Below are 23,340 nucleotides of genomic sequence, written 5' to 3' on the forward strand. Positions count from 1 at the left end.
AAAATAACACTTTCATTGTGAAATATTTGGACTACACGAACTTATTTCATTCCTAATATACCCATAACATAGTGGTATGAGCTGAACTCACTGACCCTTGAAGGTTGAAGAAACATGGCTGCCACCCTTGCAAGAAATCTTCAGCTGTACGTTGGAAGAGTCGCATGGACCGTCGGGCAAAGTATGGGCACCTGGTTTCCTAGCTGTTTGTTAGAGTAACTAGTGCTGCTCCTTTTGTATGATTTTTTCCCATATAGATGGCATAGTTTATCTATAATATTCAAGGAAATGTTGGGAGGGCAAATCGTACATGTTTTTCACGTGTTTGCCCCCCTCCCCATCTTCAAGTAGAAAGTTTGCATTACAGATTTCCAACAGTACATGTACTTTGATGTATTCTGACAAATGACAGAATTTTATCACGTTGTGAAGATTTGTATGACTATTTGATTTTTTATAACACAATTTGAATCATTTAACGTATACATAGTGAAATACAAAAATAACACATTTAACAGTTATAACGGATACATATCTCAAAATGTAACAAATTACAATTTGAGATATGTATCCGTTATAACTTATGTGTTATTTTTGTATTTCACTATGTATACGTTAAATGATTCAAATTGTGCTATAAAAAATCAAAAAGATATTTGTCTATGCAAGGACATTATATAGATGTCCTTGCGAATTGGTCTATGTGTGTTTTTACCTATGCGTGACAATCAGAGTAAGAATGTGCGGTGACTTGCCCTGTGCTTGACACCGCCGGTCAGCAAGTTAGGAGAGGGAATTTAACTGGTCTTACCTGGTTTGATGGCAACATAAACGGAGTCAGAAGGTTGCGATTTGATGGTTTAATTAAGAAGAGTTAGTAGTTCACCGTGATTACATATATGCCGCCTGAGTCTACTGACTATGCAAGTCCCGGTACAGTTCTTGATTGTGATGAAAGGCCTCCTCGTGTGGAATCTTGAAGTTAGTCCGAGTTGTATGATTAGTTCAAAGTTCCGAGTAGATGTCGCAGTAATCCAAGTTGAATAACGATCCAACAATTGTCCATACATCCAAGTAAGTACCTGGTAAGTGCCTCCAAAGTCCAGATAAGTGCCTCCAAAGTCCAGATAAGTACCGTAAAAACTGGTCAATTCTCCCAACCTTTCTGACCCAGTCCTTTATCCTTTCTTGACTTGTTTTTCTCCTCCCAGTGAAGAGCCTGATTTCTTCCTGCTTGTCCGGCAAGGAAGTCCTGATTTCTTCCCCCTGTGGGAAGCCAATTCTTCTTTCTCCCTGTGAGAAAGCCCTGATTTCTTCCCCCTGTATGTGGGAAGCCTAAATTCTTCTTTCTCCCTGTGAGAAAGCCCTGAGTTCTCCTGTGTTGCGAAGCCTGTCCCTCTCTTCTGAGTGAGCCTATTTTCTTTCCATGTGCTGAGGTCCCTAGAGTCTATCCTAACACGTGTCCTGGATTTGGCGGGAACTTGCCTGTATCTTATTAACATTTCTAAAGGCGGCAAATTTAAGAAACATTGGCATTTACAAATGTAGTAATTTCAGTTAAGTAAAATTTGTTATCTACTTTCACAGAAGAACTGAAGGAATACTTTACACAGTTTGGACCAGTGAAGAAAGTCAGATTACCATGGGTAAGTGTACCTAGTAATTATAAGCATGTTCACAGATCCAACTGCACATGTGCAGGTCAAAGGTAAAGGTCCCTGACTGGTAAACAGTTCTTGTCTCGACCATGCTTTATACAAATCCAGATGTATTTGGCCTACATTGGTTGGCTTGCGTAACAATATTCAGCTGTGTTTGGTTTATGATTTATGTCCTAGAGGCCTTCACCTTTGACCTGCGCATGCACAGTTGAATCCATTGAACACGCTTATGTGATTAATACACAGTACTGACAGACCCCTCTAGAATGGGTCCAACGATTTACTGGAATACACTGGAGTTCACCGGAATGCACAATGATGACACAAAGGCAAGGAAAAAAATCCACACCATGCAATTTTTTTCTAGTTTCTGTTGTTGCCAGACAGGTAGATGTAGATGTAGACAGGAAGTTTCAAGTGTGAAGATAATCTAACAGCTTGCAACTATTGTTTGCAGAATAAGGACACTGGCTTTCACAAGCAGTATGCCATTGTACAATATCGGACAGAAGAAGGCATGAACAACGCTTTGGGGAGAGATACACACCTTCTGGAGGGAAACAAGGTAATCTTTTTAATAATACGATATTGTATACATAGAGTTGTTCATGGACTTTGAGTTAGAAAATGCTGCATTTTTAATGCATGATGTATGGTAAAGACGAAGCTTTGATTGAACTTTTCTTGACATCTTTGTCTGTATTTTTTATTTATTTACACATACTAAGTGTTTCAGTTCATACAGTACATCTGTACTGGTATCTAATTTGGATTACTGGTGGTGAGTTACTAGTCAACCTGTTGTCTTGTCAGTCTCGTTGCTTACTTTAAACTGCATTTGAAAATCAAGGTTTCCTGTGTTTCATCTTCCAGATGGTGGTGCAAAGGAAACAGATGAATGCAAATAGCTCCGAACAGTTCAGAAGAGGTTTGGCCGACCAGAATGCCCTGCAGTAGACATGAAATCTACAGCAACTTTAATGTAACTCTATATGTCAGACAATACAAAGACTAGTGTAGCAAAATTTCCTGTAGTTACTATTATAATAATACCTTACATGGATGTACTATATGTGGACTGAGATAAAGAAGTGAAGTGTGGTTTTGCTGTTCACCAACTTTTATTTCTATTTTAGGCATGGGTTGATTGTAAATGCAATGGCAACAAGATGTAATGAATGTTTAACCTTCTCCCTGCTGCCTAACTCTGTAACCAATAGGGATTTGGTTGCCAATTGGCTACTTCAGTGTGCTGAAGGTTAAGACAGTACTGAAGTTTGCATTAACTGCCAGTTGTCTTCTGAATTCCTTCGGTGGTCAGTATGACTAATCTCCAAGCAGATCTATAGGTTGCATAAAGACCATATCAAACTGGCAGAGGAAAGATTGCATCATAAGCTCCTTCTTCCAGTTGGATACGGTCTTTGCAATCTATTGGGTCTGGTTGGAGACTAAGTATGACTGTAGATGCACATCAGTCTATTAGCCTGAAAGTTCATCTGAGGTGGTGAAATAAATAATGAGAAATAAACTGTTCTTCAACTCAAAACATTTCACTTACCTGCCAGAATTTTCGACCGAATCACTCAGTCTTCATCAGTTATTTGACCCAAGTGCTGTAGACACATGATTTCGTCAGTCTATCGTTCTTAAGTCAAAGAAAACTCAAGCAGTATTAGGTCCCCAAAACCGGATTTTAAAAGTCAATTTATTTAGTCGTCATGATTAGTTCAAACAACACTATCACAATGTATAGCAACGTTCATGATGCAAAAATATGATGTTGTGATGTGAGAACTCACTGGAAATCGTTGTCAGGGTTTGTGTAGGCTCGCGAAACTTAGGGAATCAATGTATGGCATGTTTTTGCACCGTTTTAAAATGCTCAAAGTATGAAGTTATTACACAAGTGTGCTAAACAATGTTAGTAAATGTCACTACCATAAAGATTTCAGCATTTTTTAAATTTCCACTTTTTGGGCCCTAATAATGCTTCGGCATATACACCTCTGTTTGACCTGCTCCATAGCTTTGGCTGTTTCTATGGCCAGGAACTAACTCTAGTTAGTGTCTCTTCCCTTAGTTTCTTCTCCTTGTGCCTGGGCTTCTTTGTGCAAGTTGTGCTTGACTTAATGCCTTTGATGTATTTGTGCTTTCTTCCAAATAAGAAAATAGGCATGACGTTTTGAGTTGCACAGAGCTCAAACTTTCTACCATCCTCATTTTGGAGCATAACTTTGTAAAGAAGTATGTCTCTCATACAAGAGTATCTTATGCTGTACAAGTTATTGTGCAACTACATTGTAAGTAGTCAATAGACATAATAATACACGAGCAGTCATCAATTGGTATCAAAGTCATGTTTATATTTGTGTACTACAAGTATCTTAATATCAGTTTAGTCATTAATGGTATAATGAGATTGCCATACAGTCACGATAATGGTAATTTGTTAAAAGAAAATAACCAATACCAAAAACTAGCTAAACAATTCATATTGCATGAAAGTTTCATTATATATAAACAAACTCAAAGTTTCAAATTTGTTACAACATCAATATCAAACAAAATATGATACACTTTGACTAGTCGTTAGTAGTCTTGTCTTATTAATGGTCTTGCCATTCTTAAGTTTACAAGAATAAATCATGGCAAGTGTTGTCCAACAACATTCAGGAAATACTTATCAAGTGGTCATGATTTGTTGGCTTTCTATATGCTCGCTATCTATTGCAGCATAACCCTGACTTTACAACAGTATCAAACACATATAAAAACTGACAATTTTCAATTAAGGGCTTAACCCTTGGTTGCACAATACTCACACTATTAAGAATTCACATATAGACATTTGGCTAAGACTTTTTTAGAGACGGTCATAAGATCACCACATGTGGTTATACCACTAGCTGCTCATACACGAATTTCATGCATTTTACACTGTCATGCATCATCTGTTTACCTTTACACATGATATATTTACATTGTGGATTAATATGCAAAACGATATCCACAGTAGATTGACTTTAGGGTCCCTTTGACCAATTGAGTTACACGTCAAATGCATTACTAAACCAATCATGAACAAACATGTTACCATGGCACAGTTCCTACTGTACCATTGAAAAAAACCTTTTAAGGTTCTTATTTCAGACATTTGAACCAAGCTGAGATTAAATAGGTAGTCGCCATTACTATGTGACAAATGTGAACTAAAAGACTGTTTGCTGTTGTCTTCAAGGGGATGGTTACTTGTAATTAGTTGAAAGTTGAGAAGATATGTTAAATGTTCTCTCCATAACAATTGGACTTCAATTTCTTATGTCCTTTGTGGACTATGTTGCACAACCTTTGGGGTTAGATTGAACATTTTACATGGATCTATACTGCCTTCTTTCAAAGTATTCTTGGTAAAGGATTGCAACCACAATTAGATTGAAATTAATTACATTAACCACTAAACTTAATCCGCTGGGTTACATAAATCCTCCACTTTGAAAAACAGTGGGTTTGAGAGACTTCTAGTGCAGCATCCCCCAGGTATGCACAGTTTAGATATACTTTACTGGGGGACGTTGGGTTGGAGATATGTTTGGACGTATCTTTTCAGTGTGGCGAAATTATGTTAGTAAATGTTACAGGTTTGGTCATGATTCAAGCATGGCAGCTATGAGATCTGGACTCTGTGCGGCTAGTGCGAGACACCACAGGAAAGACGACTACCAGAGTCCAGTCATGACTCCGCCCACCCATCCTGGTGCCAGCTGGGCTAGGATGAAGACTGGAGAAGGACACTGCATGTGGGTGGGGTCTCTCACATTCACACACATCTGTAGGAATAAAATAGGACTAAATGGATAAAGTATACATTTAAGCTACCACAAGACTGCAAGCTCTAAATGACATTTTCAACAGTAATACTCCCAGTGCTCTCTAGATCATCATACGGTCGATGTTTGCAGGTCACTAAGCCCTGTTAGATATGATAGATTTTCAGGTGAAAGATATGTTCGACCCTTTGCCAATTTTAAAATTGGGTGATCAAGAAATACGGCAGAAGCTCGTCAACTGTGTTACGGACTTAATTTACAGAGCTTGTCACAGTCAGAGAAACCAGACCGGTAGGCTGGCCAATACCACGTAAAACTGACTGTAGAGCAGAGGCAACCATGCTATGTTTGGGCAGCATTTTACTGCTATGTTACATGTTTGTCCATTTCTTACCTGAATGTACTCGTTCCTCGGACAGAGAAGCTTCTGTACCAAGTCGTAGAACACCATGACTTCCCCGCTGTAGGAGCGTGAGCAGAAGATGTGCGACAGCTGGTTAGTTCCTCCAAATTCTCCCTTCTTCTTTTCATACGTGACGGAATCCTGAAGGAAAGAAAAAGAGAAACATTAGATTTTGAGTCTCACCGAAGTGCACATCAAATGCCTAATTCAAAGACACGTCTGATAAACTATATTTTTTCTTCTCATTTCAATTTGTTTTCTACAATAATTATTTGTTCTCACTACTGCTAGGTTGCGGACTTGTATGACTCACAGATATGATAAAATAAGGATGTCATAGTTATTGGTAAGGAACACCCATTGTCAAACCAAGGGCTCCTTGATTGCATTTGCTATCCTCCAAATATGGCAAGATATTGATCATTCAATCTATGCTCGCTATAAAAATCCACCAGATGAATTAGTCAAGAGAGCTCATAGTGTGAAACAGAAAAACAGACACAACTTAAACAGTTAACATGAAGAAGTAAAAACTGTTACACACAATCAAAAGTTGATCAGCGAGAAGCTTTCAGACGGCATTCGCCATCTTTCTTCAGTTCTGAATATGCTAAGTCAGGTGACCTGGAAGTCAAAGGTCACACAGGTCAAACTTAAACATTGTCTTTTTTTAACCCACCCTGAGAAGAGGGTTGATGTGGAATATCTCCAGTAACTCCTCTGCTGTGGGGAGTCCGTCGTGTTGCCATGGGAACAGGCAGGTGTCTATGGCACTTCTTCCCCTGTTCTTCCACCCAAACTCTGTTGAGCCAGCTGAATAAAAAAAAAAACAGTCAGATCGTCATAATTGAGTTATCTTTCAATCCCAAAACCTGGAGAGTGTATAATAGTTATTGGAAGAATGTTTTTGTTGTTTCCTTTTTATTTTGTTGTTTACTAATTTCTGCTCATATAACCATCCTCCGTAGTAACTGCTGACTCAATCTTTTCGCTTGCTTTAACCACATCCTCCGTAGTAACTGCTGACTCAATCGTTTTGCCTGCTAACCTGAAGTTGAAGATTGAGCCAGCGGTTACTATGGAGGATGGTACCCAGGCTAAATCCACTTATCCATTGTACATTGAATGCCATTGTGTCTATAATAGTAATACACAGCAAAATTTCAAGAAACACATCTTGAATGTTTAGATACCAGTTCAGTGTTAACTTACAGTAGAAGAGGTTGAGTCTCTGTATGGAGGAGTGGACAGTGGAGAGGGCGTTAACAGCGCGGTAGAAGTTCTGGTAGTCTTCAACTTCATCCTTGATGTCCTCGGATGACGGGTACAGGATGCCTGAATATAGTAGGGAGGAAAAACATGTGTTAGCATAACAGATACAGTGGAGAGCACAAAGCAGATGACACAAATTACATGAAACAAACCCAGGTGTTCTGCTGCAGTACCTTAGGAAGCCGATAGGAAGCCCATTATAAAACTTGATCTTCGTCTCCGAACACCTACCCATCTACCAAATATCATCAATCCACAGCTTCTTGACTTAGTCTGTTCACATATAAACAGACGTACATCCACAGCCACTCCTGGCGAATGTAATACGTACTAACTGTGCTAAGTCTAACACAAGTAGGGCTTCTACATTATGTAGTAATAGGAATCTGCTACATGGAATTCATAAACTGATCGATTGTTCCTAGGATGTATCTTTATAACAAAAGTAGCTGCAACATGTTAAAGAATGATACAGGCATCCGCAGTCTCACCATTTCTCCATCTCTGTGGAAGCTTGGTAAACACAGTTCCTTTCGGCACGGCAGCCTGGACGCCGAAGAAGAAGTTTGGCTCGTCGTTCCAGTCCGTTCTCCACTCCGTCAGTGACCCCGAGGTCGACCCCTCGTCTTCCTCATGGAAACTGAAGCTGAAGAAGGTCAGGCACTTCCAGAAGAAACCCTCTTGAAGGACCGCCTGAAACAAAATGGCATCAATGCCATCTGTTAGTACATCAATTGACAATGGACACAACTGATAAAACGACAAAAAACAAGGCTGTTTTCCATAAAGTTTTTCCATACGAACAATCACAAAGCAGTCAGTGCAAAGTCTTGAAGTCTTTTCTTTTTGTCTTTTCTTTGTCTTTACATAATGATCCTATAGATAAGATTGACATCTTCCACAACATTCGTTTAAGAAGTGTTGATCAATAGACGAGTAGTGACTAGCCACACACACTACTGTAAATCTTGTAACGCTTGCGTTGCTTGTATTTTTACAATATATGTTTCAGTGATCTCTCCACCACCAAATCATGACTATGACAACAACGATGACTAAAAAGTGAATATGCATTTCAACTGCGATCTTAAAACACCTTGAAAACCTTGTTTTCCCTTCTTTCACAAAATAAAATCCACACAAAGATATATAGATTTACAGTATTTACCTGCCATCTTTTGCACACCTGCTTGCATGTCAACAAGTCTTCATATGGCAGGTACAGGAAGATTTCCATCAACATCTCTATAGTCAGCTGCCCGGTATGATCATCCCCCGTCTGGGTTGAAATCTTGGAGTTTGGCTGCCTTGCAGAATCGGTGTTGCTCCGGGATTTCACGTCAGAACAGGTGTTCTCCTAAAGTAACAAAAATGTGACAATGTTACCTTTGGAATTAGAAGTTATGATTGATATTTCAATCCTGAGTATACATAAAACATGTATATGAAGTACATTATATAGAAGATATAAGCAACAAGCGCATCATAGACCATTTTTTAATAATACATTAAAAAAATTAAAAATCCAAGAAATTACTGTAATTTTTTGTTTGTTAACGGTAACTTAAATTTCAGCTACTTTAACAGTCTTTAGTCAATCGCTAAAATTTCATCATTGCAAATATTTGATCACTTACATTTGAGACAGTGATGTTTGTTCCCACTGTTAAAATTAAATGCCATGATTGCTCTTTCCTCAACCGCTAAAATTACCAACCACAATATCAAATGTATTCACAGTACTAGGTTGGTCACAGTGGCTTTATAATCTGAGACACTGACTACTAAAGACTGTTCAACATGCCTGATTGGACTCTTGGTTGTCCAGCTTGTTGTTGTGCAACTCCATGATGTGCAACCCTGGATCGTTAACCTGCTTCACCGTACACTGCTGAAGATAGGCCATGACAGCATCTCGACCTCCCCACGGGTGTCCCATAGTTGTGTGTATGAATACTGAAACAAAACCAACACAACAAGAGATAAATATAACTACACGAATGTTGGTGAAACATTAGTGCCGTAACATAATCTCTACAATGCCCTTAACATACTTGTAGTATTTTGAGTAAACATGCACAAAATATGCAGCCACAAGAAGCAGAGTACAATGAACTGTCATACACTATCAAAAAAAAGCATGACTTGAAAGCCTGCGAAGGAGTCTTAGTTCTAGCTCTATAATGAGCATGATTTAATCAATTCCTTAATGTTTAAAGGAGGCCACTTTATACCAACAGTTGAAGAGATAATATATGGTCACAACATCATGAGTTTTACTGTAGCACAACAAGTTTATAACGTTAACTTTTAAAGCCTTTTAAAACTTTTTAGAAAACAAGTACAGCTTGTGTTTTGTTGGTTATTGCACATTTCTTCCTAACAAACTGAAATAAGAAGTTACATGAATGAAGGAACCTAACAGTCAAACTTGTTTGGGGTGCAAATTGCAATGCCAGATGCAGAGGGCCAATAACAATGCCACTGGTGTACAATATAGCAGGGCGAAGGACATACCAGCAGACATTCCTGTTTAAGTTTGAAAAAAAGTGCTATTTAAACTGAACAAAAACTTTTTGTTTTGGGTTCTTTTTTTACCCCGAGTCCATCCTAGCAAAAAACAACCATTGGAAACCTATGTGGATGTTATCTATGGCCTGATTGGCCCAAGGATATAGGCCAGTCACGCCATGTTACAGTGTCCCTGCAGGGCATGCAGGTACTGTGCATTGTGTGGACATTCCAATTAAATGACAGTTAAAAATAAGAAGGGCAGATACTGTGCATTGTGCTGACATTCAAATTAAATGTCAGTTAAATAGGTCAGATACTAGATGGGGTACAGCAGGGGTAAATGGCCTACTGAGGACAGGTAACAAGACAGACTCCATAAAAATGGCTGTTCTGGCTACAGCAACAGGTGTCGCACACCTGTAACACACCTGTAACAACAATTCAAGGGAAACCATGGGCTAAACATAACTGAAAGTTTTCTGACATTGCAGTTGTAGCATAGCATTCTTTTGAAGTGTAACAGATTCAAGATGTCATTGACCCTTATCCAAGGACCTTGCCCTTATCTAAGCCCCAATGGGATCTGACTTCTATACCTACTCAATACCCAATGCTGGTCCAAACAGTTTCTCTCCCCTCCCCTCTTGGGTTGTTAGGCGGTTACAGGGCGGCGAGCGGTCACAGGAGGCTTGATTGAATTCAGGCTAGTGAGCTTCGATCAAACACACTTCAATGTTCTTACTAGTAATGGTAAAAAATTTCCTTCTTGACAATTGTTAAAGCACATGAACAAACTGACAGATAGCTTTCTTTTCAGTTAGGACACTAAAACACAGTCAAGCACTTTTGAGGGTTACGTTAGACCACTGTTGCAGGGCTTCTCTTGCTTGCAGTATTTACTGAAGCCCTATCACCAGTCTTCAAGTTTGGGCTAATGTTTTAGAGTGCAAGCAAGAGAAGCCCTCAAACAGTCGCCGCCGGCTAAGTTACCTATGTATAGCGTGATGACCTACTTCCTGTCTTTCTTTGTGAAAGTCATTTCAATCTGTTGATTTTTTCTCAGTAATTTCTCCCTTCGTTGCTTTTTCCTAAATTGAAGAAACAATGACAGTTTAATACTGTAAATGCATTTAAGTTCGCGAGGTTTTTCTTTCGCGCTAAGAAAATGGAGTGTTCGCGGTGGCTTTAAGTTCGCGGCAGCGCTAGTTACCATACTGCTACAGTATTGGACAAAAATGTTCGCGGTAGTTTTAAGTTCGCGGTGAAACGGTCGAAGTACTGCTATTTGGGCCAACGTCCTGTAGGTTAGCTTGAACATCCTACCATAGACATTACGTGACCAGACATGGATGTGACTCTCTAATTTTGGTTTATGGTATTCAGGTCAGGTAAACGGTGCTCAGATTACATGGAGAATGGCCTCTTTAAATCACCGCTGATCTCAAGGACTCTCAAGCGGTAAAAGGGGGTGGTTTTTCGGCTCAACGTCCCGTTAGAAGTTTGTAGAATCACTGCTTTACAAGTGTATGTCGTGTACTGCGAACCTACTAGTAAACTAAAGGCCAGCGAGTTCGGCCTTGGCCGCGGGACGACCCCCCGGTCTGACTTGCAACTTGAGCCGACGGTGTTGCAACCACTGGCCGACATGCAAAAGTATGTACCGTTAAATCTAAAGGTCTTTAAAGGCACGCTTAAAGGGCCACATGGTATAAAACTCTTTAAAACGGATCAACGTCTTGAAGTTGAAGAACAGACCTACCTTTCAACGCACACTCCCAAGTTCTGAGTACTTTTCCTTTACGTGCACATCAATGACTTTTATGGGTCCCGCCTCCTAAACGTGGTGGAAATTCCCACTAGGGATGTACCACTATATCATAGGTAAACTGTTTGTACTCGGTGAAGTTATAACACATAATCTACAACATAAGACCCGCAAGATATTGTAATTGACTTCAATATATTATTCATACCTAATATTTTATCAAGAATATATCCTATGTGTGTATGAAAGGCTTAAAATAATGATTGAATACTATAGGTTACATCTGCCACTTGGTCTCGTTTATGTCCATATTTGGTTGTCTGTGTACGTTCTCCCCCAGAGTCTCGAGTCCGGTCTGCCTTCTACCGGAATGCCCCGGAATGCCCGTTTTACACCGGAATGCCCCGGAAAGGAGGGTGAATTCTACCGGAATACACTATGCTTTGATGAGTAAACATCACAGGTTGCTGTATTTTGGCATGAAATTCATGACATTTAGGGAACGAAAAATCACTAGAAATTAGTGATGGCCATCGTCGTCGGCGCTCCCGCCAGTCGCCATGTTTGTTTTTATTGCTGACTGGGGAACTATCGCCTATCGCTAATTTCTAGTGATTTCTCGTTCCCTGGGCCCTAAATTTATCATTTCATACCAAAATACAGCAACCTGTGATGTTTACTCATCAAAGCATAGTGTATTCCGGTAGAATTCACCCTCCTTTATGGGCATTCCGGGGCATTCCGATGTAAAAAGGGCATTCCGGTAAAAAGGCAGACCCCTCGAGTCTACCAGGGAGGTTTACAGTATTCACTACTTAATTCATTTGAAGGTTATTACGCATATAAACGTGTTAGAAAATTTTTTGACAATATATGTTAAATAGATATCAAGTAATTAAGGCAAATTATTATAAATATATATCCATTCCAAAGCTTTAGTAAACATCAAATACGTGATTTAGCAAACCTTTTGTATGGACGCTAGCCAGACGCTACCAAGGCCTGTTTCAGGATATGGATCTGAATGGGGCAGCCGCACGGAGCTCTGTGATTGGCTACTTCACGTATCAGCTGATTGGCGCGGAGTGAACTCTCTCAGCTGACCCACGGTACAGCTGACCCAAGGCAAGTCACATGTACCTGGAGTGACCATGTTGTTTTAGACCTTCGGTTGTACACATATTTGGTATAAAGGTTAACGTATTAAACAATGTTAACCATGTTGACAACCATGCCGATTGCAGTCTTCATGTTGACGCTGTTCGCCGACTTTTCAGGTGAGGACACTTGTAGCCAGTTTGCTGTCGAACAAATTTATATTTATATTAGGAGGTTGGGAGTATTACACATATGTTTATGTGGCCTTCTACATCATGCCGATTCTCATGGCTAGGCTAGGCTAGGTGTACATGGGAATTTCACCTAGCCTTGTCTTCATGATCGGTTTAACGTCATATTTCAACAAAGCACATATATCATGTTATGTGGCCTTTTAGTGGGCTAACATATTTTACCATTTAGCTAACTGATATGTGTAACAGATTAACTTGCGAGCATATGTTATCAATTCTTGTATCTACTTCCAGGTGTGTTAGGGTTGCCCAGTCTTCCCCCTGTCCCTACAAGGATCAGAGATGAGATTGCAGGATACAAAAGTAGGTAGAGATACACTAGAATATTATATGTGTTATAGCTGTTGTTGTTTACATCTGCAATATTTGACGACTGGTAGACGAAATGACGTTAGTACGTCTAGTAGATTCCAAATTGATATCTAAATTAGCCGATCAAATTATCAATCAACATATGAATCAATCTATTTTGTTCCACTTGATTTTTGCTTGCCACAGCATCACCGTGGTATCATTGCGATCATTCGGTACTGAGGGGTACACTGCATATCTGGACAGATTTCCTTGATCCACTCTTTTCGATAAGTGTGGTGGGTTCTTTTATGTGCTCGAGGTTTAGCTTTCCTCAAACACGGGACCTCATTTTCACCTGAGTGAAGTGAGGAAAGTTGTGTAAAGAACATTTCCCAAGGGCACAACGTCAACGGGACAAATCAGGGGACCCCGGATTTGAACCCATGACCTCTGGGTTCTGGGCCTGCAAAGCACTGCCGGGCCTGCCATATTCCACTGCGCCACCACATTAACCTGTCTGTTTCCTTGATACCTTTTTCAGCAGCTGCAAAGTCTTGCTTGTCTTTTTCAAATCATTATGAATATTAAATTTGTCCTTGTTCTGATCTGTTTTAAGGTGTTGCCGATGACATCATTAACCTGTCTGTGTACGGAAAGGCCCAGAACCAGTCTTACCTCAGGCTGGCTGAGTTTGTGGACACCTTTGGAAGCCGAATCGCTGGTTCACAGAACCTAGAAAATGCTATAGGTTTGTTTGTTTGTTTGTTGGTTGGTTGGTAAGGTACTGTATACGTAAATGCATTTAAGTTTGGAGGAATTTAATTTCGGGGTAGGGAGAAAATTCTCTGTTCGTGGCGGTATTTCTTTTGTGGTTGAAACAAGGTAGGCAGGCAGAAGACAGAACATGTATTTTCGTGGTGACCAACGAAAACAGTTCTACAATATTTTAATCACTCAGACATCTGATTGAAAATTTTATGTCCCTTGCTACCAGTTGACCCCCAAAAAAGGCTAGATTGGAGTGTCTTTACTAGGATCGGTTGAGTGACAGGAAGCACAACATTTTTTTTCTGAGGGCAAAGTGGAGGAATACTGCTAGTAGCATGGGTGCCATCCTTGATACATTGTACATGAAGTTTACAAGGACTCCTATATTTTAAGTTCTGACTTGTTCCACTCCCAATAGTTGCTAGCAAGGCTGGACTCCAGGCTAATCCTAATCCTAATACTCCAAGCTGGGAGAGGGGGTTATAGCTGAAAACAGACAACCTTACGTCTTACGTGACATCAAAATGATTGATACGTCTGACCATTTTTCAAACCACTTTTTTATCTCTCCAGATTACATGCTGAAGGCCATGGAAGCTGATGGTCTTGAAAATGTACATGGAGAAAGTGTTATGGTAAGAAAGAAAAACTGATACAAATTATAAGAAGACACTTGTATTTGGATAGAATTATTTAGTTAATGTCAAGTTATAAATTACTCGTTTTGTCTGGAGTCATTGAATATTAAAATTGGTGTTTCAGATGAACTACTGTAAAAGGGGATATGTTTCTTGGGATTTAAATTTGCGGTCGGGAGAAAATGAAGTGTTCACAGTGGTGGAACTGGCATGCAGGGTTTTACTGCAAAAGGAGAAATAGTCACGATGGTTAAGTACGAGGTGAAAAACGCGAACACGCAACCACTGCAGGCATTTCTCCTTCAACAGTAATCCATCTGAGCTTTGTAAAAAGGAATGTTAACTTGTCATTTTATACTGATGAAACGTCTAATTGTTGTAATTGTTTCCCCAGGTTCCCCACTGGGTCCGAGGAAACGAGTCCTGCACTATGCTGGAGCCACGGCAGTACAAAGTGGCACTCATGGGGCTGGGGAGCAGTGTGGGCACGCCTCCTCAAGGTAAGGCCTTTGTAGCACTGTGTAGAACTGTTATAGGAGACGTATAGAACTGTAGGAGGAGACCGGGAGAGGTTCCGGATGTAGTACAACTCAGAGACGAGATAGAGTCGAGATGTAGCTAGATTCACGTTGAGCCTTCACGCTGTGTGGGACCGCTCCGTCCCGTAGCTAGAGTAACAGCCGTAGATCACGTACATGTCCATGGTCACACCTTTAATACAATCTTTAATTCCTTTAATGTAAACCTAGGGTCCTATGAAATGACTCATACCTGGGTCAAACAATTCTTGTTTAACAAGAGAAGAAAGGCTGTGTAGAATAACTCATTCTGGAAAGAGTATGGGTACAACTTCTGTAACAAACCACAAAGGAAAAATCTCACCTTACATGTTCCAGGAATAAAGGCAGAAGCGCTGGTCGTTCATTCATTTGATGAGCTACATTCTCGGGCCAGTGAGGTGAGGACATTTTGAGTACAATGTATAACATTAGACCACAGCATGTCCAGCCAGTCCAGGACAAAAGATTTTTTTTAAACGGCTGCAAAAAAGTTCTGTTGCAGTGCCAAGGTCAGCCACTAGGAAGCCCATAGTCGACCTTGATCCTTACTTTAACATTACGCCTACCCACATACCAAATATCATTGGCATCCATCAAGAGGTTCTTAAGGTATTGTTCACACATACACAAACACACACACGTGTACACACACACACACACACACACAGAAACAGAGCAATTTTTCGTGGAGGTAAGAAAAAACCTTTAGAACAATGATGTTTATAAAGCTGATAGAGTACATTTATCAAATGTTGACAATTGTATATATATGTCTGTGTGTAATCCTGTTTTCTACAGGCAAAGGGAAAGATCATTATCTATGACCAAGGGTATGTGAACTATGGAGTTTCAGTGGCCTACAGAGACGCAGGTGCTGATGAGGCAGCCAAGGTTGGTGGTGTGGCAGCACTGATCCGATCTGTGGCCTCCTTCTCTATCCACAGCCCTCATACTGGCTGGCAGGTAAGCACTGAAAGGTCTCTTGGTTTATGTTTTTTATTGGTCAGAAATTACCTGCAATGGCAGCCTTTCTAGTGCTGAATTGATGCAGGGTTTACAGATTTCACATAATACACAACATATGCACATTTTATCCACACTTGTATTTTGTGGAACTATAGCAAGGGTCTGGGCGGCTGCCATTCGGCGCCACCAGGTCTGACCTCAATACGACCTTCCACAACCAAAGTCAGGTACCCATTTATACCTGGGTGGAGTGAGGTAAGTCGTATAAAGTGCCTTTCCCAAGGTCACAAGATTGGTGACATGACAGGATTCGAACCCGGGACCACTTGGTTCTGAGCCGAACGCTCTGCCGTTGCGCCACAAGACACCTCTTCCATTTTTTTTTTCTGCCCTTCGCACTCTTGGAAAAGGATGCAGAATAAACATCAATAGCAATTTATTGTTGAGAAGGAAGACAATACAACAGAAGGAAAGTTCACCACCATAGTTTTTATCTTGTTTTCATCTGTCTTTATCACAAACATTAGGTTTACTTTTTCCAATGAATTTAAACCTCCTTTTTCCATAGCAGAACCCTCTCAGATCATATATTAAGAATTATCACAGTTCCTACTGAACCTTTTTATCATTAGTCTCTCTTCAGAATATGTAGGTAGCCACAATCTGTGGGGTTATCTACAGTTACTACTTAGTACCACTGCAAGACAGTAGACTGATCCTGACTGTCCATCACAACTAGCAGTTCAACCAATGCAAGCAATAAGTGGTTTGACCAATGAGAGAGGTGCTTCCAATGTCCGTCAAATATTTGCATCTTTGTGTTTTTATTTTGCATCCTACCTTTGGACGGAAGTGGGTGGGGCTATAGAAATTGGCAAGTGCCTCTTGTGATCAGTTTGTAAAGGTAACATGCACTGCAACATGTAAAGATGACCTTGACCCTTCCCATGCAGGATTATAAGGACAACACAACAAAAGTGCCGACAGCATGTATCGCTGTGGAGGATGCAGAGATGTTCTCAAGGATGGCTGCCAGAGGTATGGTATATCTCCTACAGATTGTTCAAATACCATTATATTAATCATAAAGAATCATTTTGCAAATACCTACCCTTAATTGGTTTTGGCTAAATTGCTTTACATTTGTGGTAAGCTGTCACCAGGTGTTTGGTAGAACATTTTCTCTCATTACTGATTACTTTTATTTTTATTTCTTTTTGGTACCTCTCTGTCCTTATTGCAGAATCCCAAAAGATTCTTAGTCCTGCAATTGAAAACTGAAATATAAATGTTACGTTAACAGTTACAAGTTAGTTCGTTTCGTTTCAAGGCATCCTCATTTGAGGTGACTTCAAGCATGAAGCTTTTTCTAGTAGCTAAGTGGTAGTGCAATGCGGCTTCGCTACGGTTCGTGGATTTGGCCAAGCACACCTGGTCACCCCCACTCTTCTCGATAAGCGTGTTGGGTTCTTTTACTTTGCATAAATGCCCTGAGTTACTGACAGGCAAAAGAAGAATTCCTTTTAGTATTGAATGCTGAATGTCTCCCTTGTTCATGCCAGGGACAAAAATTGTTCTTAAACTGAAGATGGAAGCGAAGAACCTGCCAGATGCAAAGTCCAGAAACACCGTTGCTGAGATCAGGGGAAGGGAACATCCTGAACAGGTGAAAAAATATTTACCTTATACACCTTTCTCACGCGGCGGACATGATAGAATGAAGACGAGGCCAAATTGAGGCAAAGAAGCAAAAATAATGTACAGATTTAGTTTTCCTCCTAAATCACATTAAGTTTTAAAATATGATATCCAAGTATCAATATTACAACTAATGTAATGCACCATAAAAGATGCAGCAATTTAGAGCTTCGTTGACTGATCCCGTAGTCTCCGCCCTTCTCTGTCAAAACGTAGAAATGCAAAATAAAACCATAGAAATGCAAATATTTGACGATGGTCATGCAGCCACTTCCTCATTGGTCGATTCTCTAATTATCAGGTAATCATTGCCTAAAGTGCTAATTGTGATTGACAGTTAGGATCGGTCTAATGTTTGCCACAAGGGCCTCATTTTCATTCTATCATGTCCGCCGCGTGAGAAAGGTCTATTATGCAGATAGCAAGATGTCTTTTAGCAAGTCATATTAAGTGTTGCATGCCATGGCTGAAAAAAACTCTCTTGCTGTTTTAGTAAAGTTTGATACATCACTATCATCAAGAAATAATCTTTCCAACATACTATTTCGGTGCAATGGTGATACATGACTTGTATACTGAATGTGAATGTTGCAGTTCTTATGTTTGTCAACAGGTGGTGCTGGTGAGTGGTCACCTGGACAGTTGGGATGTGGGCCAGGGAGCCATGGATGATGGTGGAGGTGCCTTCATATCCTGGCAGGTAAGGGACAAGTCATGAGAGAAAAAAAGCTGAAAACAAAAAGAGGAAAGACTTGCTTTGTATTTCATTCAAAATGTTTGCACTATAAAAGGGGGTGTTGTTTTCAAAGGTAAAGGTAGTCCCATAGCCTTTTTGAGGTCAAATGGGCAGTGGGTTGTCAACTTGTCATCTACTGTGTCTAAGGGTGGAGACCATCGCTCTCCTTCCACCACCTTTTGCCTCCTCAACCGAAGTCAGGTACCCATTTTTACACCTGGGAGGAGTGAGGAAAGTCTTGAAAAGTGCATTTTCCAAGGACACAATGTTTTACCAGCCAATCTTGTGTCCACTAGCCTTGCTGCATAGCCATACGACACTAGACTAGTTGTTACAGCTGTAGACTTTGATAAGCTTGTCGTGTTCAGGTTTAACATTTGTCATGACTCTGTTGCAGGCTTTGTCACTGATACATCGACTTGGACTGCGACCCAGACGAACACTGCGGGCAGTGTTGTGGACAGCTGAGGTAACTTTTTCAACTATGTTTCAACTATTCTTTCTGTAAACTTTGCAAAATGTAGGTTACAGTCACTTTTCACTGACTTCTTTTTTAAATGTCTTCAAAAGTAAAAGCAGTGTACAGTGTACATCTGTCGTGAGGCGCAACGTTAGAGCGTTCGACTCAGAACCAAGAGATCCCGAGTTCGAATCCTGTCATGTCACCGATCTTGTGCCCTTGGGAAAGGCACTTTACACAACTTTCCTCAATCCACCCAGGTGTAAATGGGTACCTGATTTCGGTTGGGGAAAGTCGTATTGAGGTCACCTGGTGGCGCCGAAAGGCAGCCCCCCAGACCCTTGCGACAGTTCCACAAAAATGCAAGTGTGGGTAAGATATTATAAACGTTGTGTATTGTGTGAAACCTGTAATACCTGCATCAATTCAGCGCTAGAAAGGCTGCCATTGCGGGTAATTTCTGACCAATAATGTGTTCGAAATAATGTGGTGTACTTTCTTACTGTAGGAGGAGGGTCTGGTGGGGTCTTACCAGTACTACCAGAAGCACAAGGTTAGTAAACTGGGGTCCACACAGAATTAGGGCTGTCTCCAATTCTTTTCCATCCCACTCATTGCTTGTTAGTCTTCGTTGTTAAATCTGTCATTTTAAGCTTATGAAAATACATTTTCATCAATTCGATGTCTTGAAGTTCAGATTTTTTGACTGCAGGGGTGACATTTTTCCGTCCTGGGACGTAGGGTCAGGTCCTGGCCTGGACGGAGTATAATTTTTATAATTCTTCAGATTTCATGCCATGACGATCTTCGACAACTTCGATCTTCTATTTTCTTTTCCAGTCCAACATCAGTAACTATGACCTTGTGATGGAGTCTGACATTGGAACCTTCACACCGACTGGGATCATGTTTACTGGTCAGCCATTTTGATTTTCCATTATGTGACCTACAAAGTACAATGTACAACATGACCTTTAACATGCTCAAGCTATTCTACTGTGAAACTATTGAAAACTTAAGTTAATAGATATTTAATTGAATGAGCTGTTAAAGTTTCAATACTTATTATAGCATCAAGCTGGGATAGATAGATGGATCACTTAGGTGATATTTGATAAGTTTGATGTGTCTATCTTTTTTTAGGTAGTTCCAATGCCAAGTCCATTATGACAGAAGTGTTGTCCCTGCTGAAGCCCATCAATGCCTCCCAGCTACTGGACCATGCGGAGGGGGGCGACGTGTCCTTCTGGATCAGCGCCGGCGTTCCCGGGGGAAGTCTGGCCAACCAAAATGAGAAATACTTCTGGTTCCATCATTCCGATGGTGAGGATATGTGTCTCTGGCAATTCTATACATACTAGTGTGTACTGCTACAACTACATACAACCTGAAATATTTGCCCCAGAAACATTGTATAGGATTTGTTCTGTAATAATATATTCTCAGAACATTAAGCTCTGCTAAATCTATTTATTAGTACATTATCTGTCCTGTGAATGTAAGCATACCAGAACAGCCAAATAGAAAGAGGTGACCACTGCGTGGATGGGAAGTTTTTAAATCATTCAAAATGTGCATCTTTGTTACACATGTTTGTGGTAAAGATATCATCGTACAACTTTAATTGTCTTCTTCTTTTACCAGTGACAGTACAATGTTGTCTTGTTCCCTCAGGTTACACCATGTCAGTACAGGATCCACACAGAATTAGCCTAATGTTGTCATCTTCTCTAACCGCAGTGCACTATTGTCCTGTTCTCTCTCAGGTGACACCATGTCAGTACAGGATCCCCATGCCATGGACCTCTGCTCCGCCGTGTGGGCTGTTACAGCATTCGTGGTCGCTGATATGGAAGACATGTTACCACGGCATTAAAATATGTCACTTGTTAGGTTACAACAGCATGGTGTAGTACTCCGTATTTGTAGCATTCATTTCTTATTCTGAATCAGCTTTTTAAAAATCTGTTGGAAGAATTAAAAACAGTTGAAAAACCCTATTAGAAGAATTCAAACCCTGGGAGAAAAAATATTACCTCCAGGTGAGGGAGTTGAACTAATTCAATTTCAGAGGATACCACACCAGGGAGAGATACATTTTTGTCCAAAATGCTACCTTGGTATAAGCGATAATGCCAGCTTCTGTATCCCATGCTAATGTTGGTTTTATAAATACACTGTATAAAGAAATTTATGATTTTTCCAACACATGGCAAGATGCCCATCCTACAGGTTGCAATTTTATCGACGGAATTTGAATTTTACCATCTTTTATTCACACTCTTCTACATACATTAGTCAGTCAAAAATATCTACTTGTACATTGTATCTGCACAGCATGATCGATTGATTCATTCATAATGTGCATATACAATGATTTTATTGCAAGGTTAAGATTGTACTTAAGATTGAGCCAATATTGTCTATGCAAATGTAGATATCGGCCTTGACCAGTGTTCTAGCCAGCCTGATATTTTGATTGGTCATCCCTAGGGGAAAATTTTGAAATCTTAACCCTCTGAAATGCTATTTCCTGCATTTTGAGGGGCAAATTTTGCTGGGAGATTAAGCTTAGTTTGATGAAAAACTCTTGGTGAAGAATTGCCCAAGGGTTATAGGTTTATTTTTCTTTCTATAAATCTTTACAGGCCTATTTTTGTCCGTCAAATATGACATTTTTTCCATCATGAGCAACAAATTTAAGTCAGAGGACAGGTGCTGGCTAGAATACTGCCCTTGCGCTTGTTTAACCATGAATGTAAATTTAAAACTTGTCTTGAACCTATGCAAAGTATTTGATTAGAAAAATAAATGCCTTTCTTGTGTGTATACCCTACAAAGAGGGGAAACACATATCATGTGTACCGACTTTCATGTTGACATTATTCCTCACTATTAAAGGCCATGTTGATTTGATTATATGGATATCATCCTCTAGGAACCCCAAAACTGATGTGAGCGTGTGAATAAAAAAGGAAATTGGGCAACAACAAAAAGTTGGTTTATTAAATGGATGGAAATTGATGGGAACGGGTTTTGTTCGCGTTAAGAATGTTCGCGTACGCGTGGAAAATTTTCGCGTGGAAAATTTGAAATGGAGAATTTATTTAGAGGTTCAAAATATCAAAGCAATTTTATCATCAAAATTTTTCTCCCTTGGGAATAGACTTGAGTCCCTTGTTTTTTTGTTTTCTTTAAATTTCAAAAATCCTTTGAAATTTTTTGGGTGTGAAACCTTAGACTTGTAAACCTTCAATTCCCTTCTGATCAACTAATTAGCATATTTTAAGGAGCAAATGATCAAAATTACAGGAAAACTTTTCCCCTGCATGGCTGTGGGCATGGTGTGGTGTGGTTTGGTGTGTGCTATTCCCAAGGGACTCAAGTCTATTCCCAAGGGAGAAAAATTTTGATGATAAAATTACTTTGATATTTTGAACCTATAGATAAATTCTCCATTTCAAATTTTCCACGCGAAAATTTTCCACGCGAACGCGAAAATTCTTAACGCGAACAAAACCCCAACCCAAATTGATGCATGTGCAGATGTCATCCATGGAATCAATTCAACATGGCCTAAGGGTAATTTTTTTTAATACTTTAAGGGTACTCAAGTCAAGTCAAGGCCTTTATTTTCTTTCGAATGCTTGTTCAGCCACAGGGGCAACTTTTCAACAAGATCGAAGTGGAGGGGCAGGAGTCACGGATAAAGAGTACAAAATAAACTTGTACTCATTGTATTCTTTAGGTTTTTGGTACTACTTATCTTGTGCTGTGATGCAAGACACATGACCAACTTACATATAAACATCTACAAAGCACTAGTATACCTGACAAGTTCCTTATAAATCAAAAGCAAATGTACTAAATTTTTTAGTTTGACAAACAAAACAGAGAAACATTACACAGTAAGTAAGGCCTATATGATTCGTTTACTGATTTAACATTAGTAAATGTATGTACAAGTTGGGTTGGGCACTATTCTAGTATTAAGAAGACTACTAGTAAGTGTAACAAAACTGGCCACGCTTTATTTATTACATGTACCAACATAACAAGAATTCTTATTTTGAAACTATAACAACATTCTATAAAAGAGGAAATGCTCACGGTGGTTTTATGTTTGCGGTTAATTTAGCAGTGACTTATTGGACTTCCCTTGCGATCTCAAAACATCACATAAATCTTCACTGCCTTCTATCCACCTTCAACCTTATTTTAAACCGTAAATTTAAAACTGCTACAAACAATCCATTTTCTCCCTACTGGAAAATTAAAGTCCCGCAAACATTTCCCTTTTTACAGTAGTTAAACTATGAAGTTGCCATAAAGTTAGAACCAAAGTACAGACGAAGCCACTTAATTGCACCTCGGATAAACGCACCTTCCATTTAATTGCACCGAATCCCAATATCCAAAACCG

At 39.8% G+C, this 23,340-nt stretch overlaps 3 protein-coding genes across 4 annotated transcripts; 2 read left to right on the forward strand and 1 right to left on the reverse strand.

The window, feature by feature from the left end:
* Positions 1–51: 51 nt before the first annotated feature.
* Positions 52–2,947, forward strand: LOC136432513 (SRA stem-loop-interacting RNA-binding protein, mitochondrial-like). The gene is made up of 4 exons (XM_066423866.1): positions 52–181; positions 1,588–1,646; positions 2,119–2,226; positions 2,535–2,947. The coding sequence occupies exons 1-4, from the start codon at positions 115–117 to the stop codon at positions 2,616–2,618; spliced, it is 318 nt and encodes a 105-aa protein (XP_066279963.1). The 5' UTR covers positions 52–114; the 3' UTR covers positions 2,619–2,947.
* A 307-nt stretch (positions 2,948–3,254) lies between these two features.
* Positions 3,255–12,511, reverse strand: LOC136432515 (uncharacterized). 2 transcript variants are annotated; one of them, XM_066423869.1, is made up of 8 exons: positions 12,413–12,511; positions 8,971–9,122; positions 8,335–8,523; positions 7,658–7,859; positions 7,107–7,229; positions 6,574–6,707; positions 5,886–6,035; positions 3,255–5,491 (listed from the first exon to the last, which is right to left on the reverse strand). In XM_066423869.1, exons 2-8 carry the CDS (start codon positions 9,103–9,105, stop codon positions 5,381–5,383), a joined length of 1,044 nt encoding a protein of 347 aa, XP_066279966.1. In that variant the 5' UTR covers positions 9,106–9,122; positions 12,413–12,511; the 3' UTR covers positions 3,255–5,380. The 2 variants fall into 2 exon arrangements, with proteins under 2 accessions (XP_066279966.1, XP_066279965.1); XM_066423868.1 differs by lacking the exon at positions 12,413–12,511 and adding an exon at positions 11,440–11,553.
* Positions 12,512–12,558: 47 nt separating this feature from the next.
* Positions 12,559–21,779, forward strand: LOC136432514 (carboxypeptidase Q-like). The gene is made up of 15 exons (XM_066423867.1): positions 12,559–12,722; positions 13,032–13,100; positions 13,708–13,839; positions 14,433–14,494; positions 14,892–14,997; positions 15,394–15,455; positions 15,856–16,020; positions 16,977–17,061; positions 17,586–17,689; positions 18,335–18,421; positions 18,855–18,926; positions 19,426–19,470; positions 19,758–19,833; positions 20,061–20,240; positions 20,684–21,779. Exons 1-15 carry the CDS (start codon positions 12,656–12,658, stop codon positions 20,791–20,793), a joined length of 1,422 nt encoding a protein of 473 aa, XP_066279964.1. The 5' UTR covers positions 12,559–12,655; the 3' UTR covers positions 20,794–21,779.
* Positions 21,780–23,340: the final 1,561 nt, after the last annotated feature.

This window comes from Branchiostoma lanceolatum, chromosome 4 (genome assembly GCF_035083965.1).
Source record: "Branchiostoma lanceolatum isolate klBraLanc5 chromosome 4, klBraLanc5.hap2, whole genome shotgun sequence".
In the NCBI taxonomy this organism is placed as follows: Eukaryota; Metazoa; Chordata; class Leptocardii; order Amphioxiformes; family Branchiostomatidae; genus Branchiostoma; species Branchiostoma lanceolatum.